The 9,173-nt window shown below is 64.3% G+C and overlaps 4 protein-coding genes across 4 annotated transcripts in view; 1 reads left to right on the forward strand and 3 right to left on the reverse strand.

The window, feature by feature from the left end:
• Positions 1 to 42, reverse strand: part of AMSG_08975 (uncharacterized protein) — a gene marked incomplete at both ends in the record, with an annotated part of 2,013 nt that extends 1,971 nt beyond the window's left edge. The window contains one exon of the mRNA XM_013899484.1: positions 21 to 42. Coding sequence (XP_013754938.1) covers positions 21 to 42 — 22 coding nt within the window. The remainder of the gene's footprint in view (positions 1 to 20) is intronic.
• Positions 1 to 2,722, forward strand: AMSG_08976 (serine/threonine protein phosphatase). The gene has a single exon (XM_013899485.1). It carries the CDS (start codon positions 226 to 228, stop codon positions 2,611 to 2,613), a length of 2,388 nt encoding a protein of 795 aa, XP_013754939.1. The 5' UTR covers positions 1 to 225; the 3' UTR covers positions 2,614 to 2,722.
• On the reverse strand, positions 2,718 to 4,816 carry AMSG_08977 (uncharacterized protein; the record flags this gene model as incomplete). Its single annotated transcript, XM_013899486.1, has 2 exons — positions 4,110 to 4,816; positions 2,718 to 4,044 (listed from the first exon to the last, which is right to left on the reverse strand). Exons 1-2 carry the CDS (start codon positions 4,757 to 4,759, stop codon positions 2,718 to 2,720), a joined length of 1,977 nt encoding a protein of 658 aa, XP_013754940.1. The 5' UTR covers positions 4,760 to 4,816.
• Positions 4,817 to 7,342: 2,526 nt separating this feature from the next.
• The window catches only part of AMSG_08979 (recoverin family protein), a 2,521-nt gene continuing 690 nt past the window's right edge, over positions 7,343 to 9,173 (reverse strand). The window contains exon 2 of the mRNA XM_013899487.1: positions 7,343 to 9,075. Within this exon, the coding sequence (XP_013754941.1) occupies positions 7,395 to 9,075 (1,681 nt within the window). The 3' untranslated portion in view covers positions 7,343 to 7,394. The remainder of the gene's footprint in view (positions 9,076 to 9,173) is intronic.

Consider the following 9,173-nt stretch of genomic DNA (forward strand, 5'->3'; position numbering starts at 1 on the left):
GGGGGTGAAGAGACAGAGACACGCAGAGAGAGTATGACTCATGGTAATGGTGTGAGTTTGGGGTGACTGTGCATGTGTGTGCATGTGTGTGCATGCTTGTATGTATGTGTATGTGTGTGTGTTGTGTGCGGGATGGGGGGCCGGGTCTGTGACTGGGAGCGAGTGTAGCGACGGAGGCAGCTGACGCCCGGAGAGTTGGCGCGGCTGGGTGAGGACGTGTTGTCGATGCCGATTGGAGGAGCACACGGAAGTTTGCACACGGCATGGGACTCTGGATCTGATTCTGATGAAGACGACACGGACAAGGTGGTGTGGGAGGTGTGGAACCTGCTTGACTCGTACCATGAGCAGTCGGCCATCAAGACACACGTGACGATGAAGCCGCTGGAGGGCCTCATCCGGTCGCGGTCGCGGTCGCGGACCAAGGGCCAGGACAAGACGACGATCGGCGCCGGATACAAGGGCCCGCACCTGCCCGAGGTCCTGACGCTCGAGTCGGTCATTGCCATGCTCGACCACTTTCGGACTGGGCGTCAGCTCCACTACGTGTACGCCAAGCGGCTGCTGAAGGAGGCGACGCACATTCTTCGCGACCGGGCGACGATTGTGGACATTCCGGTCAAGAAGACGGTGACGGTGGTGGGTGACATCCATGGGCAGCTCCGCGACCTGCTCAAGATTCTCTCGCTCAACGGCTACCCGTCCGAGGACAACGTGTACCTCTTCAACGGGGATTTTGTGGACCGCGGTGACCAGGGCACCGAGGTCTTTCTCTCGCTCTGCGCTTTTCTCATTCTCATGCCCAACGCTGTCTTTCTCAACCGCGGCAACCACGAGACGCTCGAGATGAACCAGACGTACGGGTTCATGAAAGAGGTGAAGCGCAAGTACGACAAGGCCATGTTCCAGCTGTTCCAAACCACGTTTTGCGCGCTGCCACTCGGCTCTGTGGTGGGCAACAAGATCTTTGTGGTCCACGGCGGACTCTTTCACCACGTCGACCTCCCGCTCTCTGTCCTCCGCAAGATCCGCCGCGAGGTCCAGCCGGAGCTCGGGCGGCTGTCGAGCGTGGAGGACCAGATCATGGAGGATCTGATGTGGTCGGACCCGAAGGACTCGACGGGCATCACGCCGAACAGGCAGCGCGGTGCCGGCGCCCTCTTTGGGCCCGACGTCACCGAGCAGTTCCTCGAGGCCAACGACCTCTCGCTCCTCATCCGGTCACACGAGATGAAGGAGCGCGGGTACGAGGTGGCGCACGGCGGCCTCCTCGCCACCATCTTCTCGGCCTCCAACTACAACGGCGCACAGAACCACGGAGCGTATGGAGTCATCTCGTCGTCGCTCGAGGTCAAGATGAAGAAGTACTCTACGCTCACCGCCGAGGAGGTCCCGCCGCCCGAGGAACGGACCGCCATTCTCATCAAGGCCGTCCAGGACCGGCTCACCGAGCTCGTCTGTCAGCACCGAGTCGAGCTCGTGTGGTACTACGACGCGCTCGACGTCGGGCGGACCGGTAAGGTCTCGCTTCCTCAATGGGCGCAAGGCATGCAGTTTGTGCTCCAGCTCGAGCTGCCGTGGAAGAAGATCTACGGCTTCCTCCTCGATGCCGACTGTGTCGATGATGAGACCAACGAGGTGTGGTACGTCAAGTTCCTTGAGAAGAACAAGATCGATGTCGGCAACGTCGACTGGGGCCAGGACATCATCAACAAGGTCAACCGCAAGATCTACGAGACGTGCCGGACGGCTGAGGCCGCGTTCCAGTACTTTGACGCCGACGGCGACGGCGTCATCTCGTGCTCCGAGTGCGCGTCGACGCTCCTCGCTCTTGACATTGGCCTCAATGACCGCCAGATTTACGAGTTTATGCGAAGCGTCGACTCGGACATGGACAACTCGGTCAGTCTGGCCGAGTTCCGCTCGCGCTTTGAGGTCGTTTTTGCCTCGGACGGCTCGGTCTCGGACGACTGGGCGCAGACGCTGGTCAATGAGATCGGCAAGCGGCTCTTTGAGCACGAGGCTGACCTCTCCGAAATCTTCCACAAGTTTGATGCAGACGAGTCGGGCACCGTCGACATCGAGGAGTTTGGTCGCATCGTGAAATACCTCGGCTACACCCTCACCCCCGAGGAGCACGACCGCCTCATGGCCTTTGTCGACACCGATGGCTCGGGCCACCTCGACTACGAGGAGTGGCTCGCGGCCTTTGCCGTTGTCGACGCTGCCGACTCGACCCACTGGCAGGAGAACGTCATGCAGCAGATCAACTCGGTCCTCTACCGCAACAAGGATCACCTCCAGCGGATGTTCAACATCTTTGACGTCGAGGACCAAGGCGTGCTTCCGCCCGAGGACGTCCGTGTCGGCCTCGCCACCCTCAACGAGCTCCTCTCCTCGCCGTTGACAGAGATGCAGATCGACGTCCTCCTCAACGCCCTCGAGAAGGATGACAGCGGCCACATCATCTACCAGCCCTTCCTTGACAACCTCCGCATTGTCAACACTGACAAGAAGGCCACAAAGTACTTTGATCAGAGTGGCTCCAGCACCAAGCGCCACCACAAGCACAAGAAGAAGAAGAAGAAGAAGGAGAAGGAGCGCCACGCCTAGTCGCCGTCCTATCTCTCCAAGCTCCGTGCCCAAGCGCCACGCGTAGGGGGATCGACTTCTCGGCGAGCTCCGTGCTCTTGCTTGTCATGTAAAGTACTCGTCGTTTACATCCACGAGTCGTCAATGCCCGACTCGTCGCCATCCACAGTCATGTTTGCCCGCCGGATAGTGAAGAGGTGCTGCCGCAGCGCATCAGCCGGGGCCTGCGCCCCGTTGACCCGCTCGCGAAGCGGGGTTGATGGCCGTGACCCACCACCACCGTGGCTCTTACGCGACCGCAGATTGAGCTCAAACGAACCGTCGTCGGCCGACGATGACCACGCCGACTTGTCCAGCGGTGAAGCTGCAGCGTTCTCGGCGTTGTCCTGCACAGACGCCAGCTTGGTCCACATGTTCTTGAGCGAAGTGCCGAGTGCTTGCTCCATCGGCGTCGACTGCGGTCGGTTCGAGCGCGCGATGCGGTTGCACTCGCCGTCTGGCCGTTCCGTCGCCTTGCGAAGCAGTGTGCTACGGTTGGTGGTTCGGATGGCGTCGAGGAGAGCGTTGGTTCCCGCACCAGAGTGCCGCGGCGTCGACGACGGCGGTTCCGACGACAACGATGGCGGCGGCGGCGGCGGCGGCGGCGGCGGCGGGGCGGCAAATGACGTCGCGACAGGTGCTGGTGGCGGAGACGGCGGATGCGGGATTGTCACACTTCCTGATGCGGCAGCAGGAGCAGCGACGGTAAGCGGCGGCGGCGGCGGCGGTGGCGGAGCGAGCGCTGCCAATGGTGGAGGAGGAGGCGGGAGAAGTGAGCGGGCAAGAGGCGCGGGCGGAGCGGGTGCAACATCCGAAACCCTAGCCGAAGAGGCCATGATAGACTCGTCAAAGACGACCCAGTCACGGAGGCCGGGTGCCGAGGCCGGGATCACGGTCTGAGGGCGGGCCGGCGGCGGCGGCGCAGCCGACGGCTTGGCCGACGGCGAGGGCGACGGCGAGAAGGGAGCGCACATGGAGTTCAGGTCTGGCTCGGTCTCCCACAGTGGGTTTGGGTCGAGCGAGGCCTGTCGCGGCGAGCGATGCGGCGAGGCAGTGAGAACGGTGACCTCGAGCGGAGTCTGGGTGATGGACGACAGCTCGCGGAACGAAGGCGAGGCCGGCTGTCGCACCGACATGGCAGCCTCGAGCTCGGCGATACGAGCGAGCAGCGGCGCAGTGGCCGCGGCAACAACTTCATGCTGAGCCAGCGCAAAAGAGCGAGTTTGAGCCGCCAGTGCCTCGCTATGAGTGGCATTGATGGCGGCAATGCGTGCGTCGTAGTCAGCAGCGAGCGCGTCGAGCGCGGCACGGCGCTCAGCCTCAGCCCGTGCAGCCCACTCGGCCTCCTTTCGCTTGAGGTACTTTTGAACTTGCTCCTTAGTGCCTTGGGCATCGACGGCCGCTTGATAGCCTCTTCCTCGTCGTTGTTGCTGTTGGCCGGGAGCGGATCGGTGGGTGAGAGCAGATCGCTGGCTGACGCCGCTGTCGACGTCGCCGACGCCGACAGGTCGACAAGCGAGAGGCCCGGACGAAAGCCCGAGGCTGAGAGCTCCGAGAGTGAGCGGGAGACGTCCACCGAGCAGACGGCCGAGGCTGAGGCTTCAAGCGCAGCGCGGGCGGCCTCGCCAAAGACGTTGCCCGAGACGTCGAGATGGACCAGCGAGTCGTTGGCATCGAGAGCGGAAGCAAGCTCAAAGGCGCCCTGGTCGTCGATGGCGTTGCCGGCGGCATCAAGGCGGGCAAGGACCGGATGACGAGAGAGAAAGGCAGCAAGGACGAGAGCGCCACGATCGCCGAGATCACAGGCAGCAAGCTCGAGGACTCTGAGCGAAGGCAGAGGAGCGACGACCGATGGAGCCGGTGAGGAGAGAAGGATGGCGAGGAGCGAAGGACCAAGAGGATTATGAGAGAGATCGATGTGGGCGAGAGCAGAGCATGATCTCAGTGAGCGAAGTATGGCTTCTGTATGAACGATGGAGAGAACGTTGGCGGCTTTGAAAACGGTGAGCGATGCCGCCAGCGACGGGCGGAGCAGATGGCGCGTCAGCACACTCACATCCTGTTCATCGAGTCGACGGTCGAGGGCAGACAGATCCCACACTCCGTTGCCTTGTTTCTTGCTCAGCATAGCCCTCTCTACCTTGCCTCTCACTTGATGTCGGACGTGACGTGAGGTGACGTGAGGTGGTTGCCTCCGAGCGCTCGTTGGCACGCACGCGCGCCCAGTCAAAGTTTGAGTGAATAGGACGAGTGCCAACGATAAATCCACCGAGAGTTTATTGATGGGTGCCACACGATAAATCCAACGAGAGTTTATTGATGGGTGCCACAACGATAAATCCAACGAGAGTTTATTGATGGGTACCACAACGATAAATCCAACGAGAGTTTATTGATGGGGTGCCACACGATAAATCCAACGAGAGTTTATTGATGGGTGCCACAACGATAAATCCAAAGAGAGTTTATTGATGGGTGCCACAACGGTAAATCCATCGAGACTTTATTGGTGGCCGGCCCCACGATAAACCCATCGAGACCATCGATAAAAAGCCGGTGGCCCAAGCGTCAGTCGCCACCGCCAGCCATACCCCCACCTGCCGCCAGACTGGCCACCACCCCTCCCCAATGGCACCCAAGCGGTCAGCAGGTAGAGGGATCACGGTGCCTCTGCCGCCACATGCAGTGCTCTCGGCCGCACTGGTGCAGGCCGGCGGAGGGCCAAGAGTCAGGCCAGGAGAGCCCACGGCTCGGGCACTGCGTGTGGCGGCGGCTGCGGCTGTGGGAGCCACCGTCGACGAACTCGGCTCAAGCGCGAGAGAGCCAAGGGAGAGAGCCACTGAAAGCATGGTCAAAGACAGCGGCAAAGGCAAAGAGCGTGGGGATTCAGCTTGGCAGGCGCATGCACAGCGAACGAATGGAAAAATGAGTCGGAGCTCGCACCGTTCGCCGCGGCACAAAGCTGCTCGGGCGACCATTCTGGCTGCGCATGTGGCGGCCGAGGAGCAGCGGCTGGCGGCAGAGATGGCCGATGCAGCGGCAGCAAGAGCGGCGACAAGAGATGCCGCCCTGGCGGCCCGGCTAGCTCAGATCAAAGAAGAGCTGGAGGAGGAGGCTGCCGCCGCAGCTACCGCGCTGGATGCGCAGCGAGAGGCCGCCGCCGCGGCGCTCACCCGCGAGGCCGCCGCTCTCGACGAGCTGCATGCCAGGGAGCGGGCTGCAGCAGAGCGGGTGATGGCAGCCAAGGCCCGCGAGGCTCGCGAGATTGCGGCAGCCGCAGAGCGCGAGCGCGAGGCCATCGACGCCGCCCGCCGCCGCCGCGAGGGCGCCGTCGACGATGCTGCAGCCGCCCGCGCCGAGGAAGAGCGCCGCAAGCGCATCGTTGAGCGGACAGAGACGCTTGTGGCCGACGGCGTCATCCCGGCACTCAACGAGACGACCGAGGAAAAAATGGATCGGAACCGCGAGGTCTTTGAGCAGCGGTTGCAACAGGTGCGGGAGCGGCAGGCCGAGCGCAGAGCCGCCGCCGCCGCGGCTCTGCGAGCCAAGGAGGAGCGCAACACAATCTTGCTCGAGCGGCGGGCGCGCGAGAACCACTCACGCCGCTCCGCACGCCAGCGCGCCATGGACGAGCACCGCGCCCGCAAGCGCGCCGCCCACCGCGAGCACCTCGCCGCCATCGCTCGCCGCAAGGCCGAGTCCGTCGCCCGCGCCCGCGAGCACGCCAAGCGGCAGGCCGCGATCCGCCGGCAGCGCGACGAATCGATTGCTGCTGCCGCCGCCGAAGCCGCCGCCCGCGAGCAGGCCGCCCGCGACAAGGCCGCAGCCGCCGCAGAGCTCGAGCGCAAGCATGCTCTCGAGAGCCACAAAGCGGCGATGGCCAAGATGCGCGCCGCAGCCGCCAACCGCGCAGCAGCAGCCTCGGCTGCCGCCCAAGAGCTCGAGCGCCGCCGCGCCATGCGCGAGGCCTGGCAAGCCGAGGTCGATCGCAAGAAGCGCCAGCAGGCGTACGAGGTCCAACGCGCCCAAGAGCTCGTCGACGTTCAGCGCGAGGAGGAGGCCTGGGTGCGGGCTATGGAGGAGCGCCTCGCCGCCGAAAAGGCCCGCGCCCAGCACGCCATCCGCATGCAGGCGGCAGAGGCACAGGCCGAGCTCGCTGCTGAGCATGAGCGTGAGATGCGTGCACTCAAGGTCCGCCACCGAGCCGTCGCCGAGGAGCTCGACGAGCTGGCGACTGCCGCCGCACACGCGCGGATCGACCCTGCTGCGCCCGCAACTCCCGACGCCGGACTGGCAGATCCCAAGCCACCAACACGGCCACGTCGTAAGCGCAACAGACCATCGACCCGCCGCCAGCGGCCACTCCGCCCACTCCGCCCGCGCACCGCCGCCGACGCGCGGCTCATCGCGGCGTACGGCCCCAAACCGCCGCCGCAACGCCGCCGCTCCCGACCCCGCAAAACACCCGTCCCGCAAAACGGAGGACTGCCGGTCGATCCCGAGCCGGTCGAGGCGAGCGAGCGCAAAAGAGTCAAGAAAAAGAAGCACGAGGTGGCGGCCGAGCCGCCCCTGCTGCCGCTGCCGCCGTCGCCGTCGACTCCGCCGCCGGCCGGCGATGTCGCCCCTGCTGGAGGCGCCGCCGCTGAGGCGGACTCGGGCGAGGGTCCACACACACTCGAGAGCCCGCGCTCAGTCGAGAAAGAGTATTGAATGGTCGTGTCCGTGGTTTACCGGAATGCGGAGAGGGTGCGCGATCGAAGGCGTCACATGATGGCGCACGAGGACTTGGAAGAGGGCGTGGCGGCTTCGGCCTCGAGCGACTCGACCCGCGACCAGACACCCATCCAGCGGAGGCACGGCGGATTTGTCTGGGCCCAGACGGCAAACTCGTCCGCGTCAATGACGCCGTCACCATTGGTGTCGACGGTGGCAAAGCACTCGGCGACGTTTGCGGCGAGCTCGGCGTCGGTGTGGCCGACGGGGGAGATGCCGGACGAGCCCTCAAAGACGGATCGGAGCGACTTAAAGTACGAGAGAAGCTCGTCCGAGTCGATGCCGCCGTCATTGTCCTCGTCGAGGACGTCAAAGAGGGCGGCGAGCTTGGCCTCCTGCGAGCCGCCGCAGAGGAGCGATGCGCCGACGACAAACTCGTGGAACTCAACAGTGCCCGAGCCGTCGCGGTCAAAGAGGCCAAAGAGGCGGTGGAGGGCAGCAGTGGCCTGGTTCCGCTCCTCTTCGGGCAGGCTCGCCGGAAGCAGCTTGGTCAGCGCCCGCTCAAAGCCGGCCGCGTCGAGGACCATGACCTCGCGGGTCGCACCCGCCGCGGCGGCCGAGCTCGAGGCTCTAGCGGCGGCAGGCGCGGCATCGGACGCGTTACTCGCGGCCTTGGCAGCCTTGGCCTCGGCCTTGGCGGCCTTGCGGGCAGCCTTGCGGGCGGCGCGCTCTTCGAGGCGGCGGAGGCGGGCAGCCTTGTGGGCGTCAAACCGCTGGCGCTTCTGCTCTCGGCGCTCACGGATGATTTGGTTCTTGGCCTCGCGCTGCGAGTCGTCCGACGCCGAATACGTGAGGTCGGATGAGTCTGTCTCAAACTCCTGGTTCTCGATGCCGGCGTCGGGATCGTTCTCCGACGACGAGTACGACGAGTAGTACGACGACGACGACGACGAGTCGACGTTGGCCTTGCCGTTAGAGACCGGAGCAAGCGAGACGCCGGCGCCGGCACCGGCCGCGCCCGCGTCGTCGCTACCGCCGTCGATTGGGACGCGCTGCTCGCGAAAAGCGGCCTCGTTGCGGAAGACCTCGAGGAGCTCCGAGACCTCGACCTCATCAAAGTGGGTGGCGTGGGCAAGGTCCTTCACCGACATGACCGCGGCGTACGTCGGCGCGGCCGCCTCGTCAGGGTTGGGCGAGAGCGGGTCCGGCACACGCGGATCGCGCCAAGTCGTCTTCTGGGTGTTGTGGTCGATGAAGAACGGCTGGCCGTTCTCGTGGATCCGCATCTCCCATCCAGGCGGAAGCGCAGCGCCCGAAGCCGTCTGAATGACTTCCCGATCACCAACTACGAGGACCGAGTATGGAGTGCCGGTAAAGATATGAGGCATGCGGGCGAGGAGATGGAGCGGAGAGACCACGCCAGCTTCGGACATGACGCCTGTGATCTTGACAGACTTTGGAGTGTTTGGCGAGCGAGAGATGATTTTTGGAAAGGCAGCAATGATGGCCTTTCCCAGCAACTCTACCTCTTCTTCGAGCATAGCCGGTGCGAGGAGAAAGCTCTTGACCTCTTTCATATGACGAAGACGAACCGTATGAGCTTGAAGCGGCGAGATCATGCCCGGTGTCACCACTCCCTCGGCCTCCACTGCATTCCCTCCTCCGACAGCAAGTCCTGCAAGTGGTGCAGATGCTGATGCCCCTGCGGTCGTGTTGATCCTCGGGGGTTCCCTGAACAGGCCGGGAGGAGGGGGGGGGGGAGGGGGTTAGTTGTGCGTGTGGGGGAGGGGGGGGAAGGGGGGGGGGAGGGGCGAGGTCGTAGAAAAAGT

This window comes from Thecamonas trahens (assembly GCF_000142905.1).
Source record: "Thecamonas trahens ATCC 50062 unplaced genomic scaffold supercont1.44, whole genome shotgun sequence".
Classification (NCBI taxonomy): domain Eukaryota; order Apusomonadida; family Apusomonadidae; genus Thecamonas; species Thecamonas trahens.

What these genes read in the sequence shown, in the direction of transcription:
- AMSG_08976 (XM_013899485.1), top strand. Translation starts at nt 226, where the DNA reads ATGCCGATTGGAGGAGCACACGGAAGTTTGCACACGGCATGGGACTCT.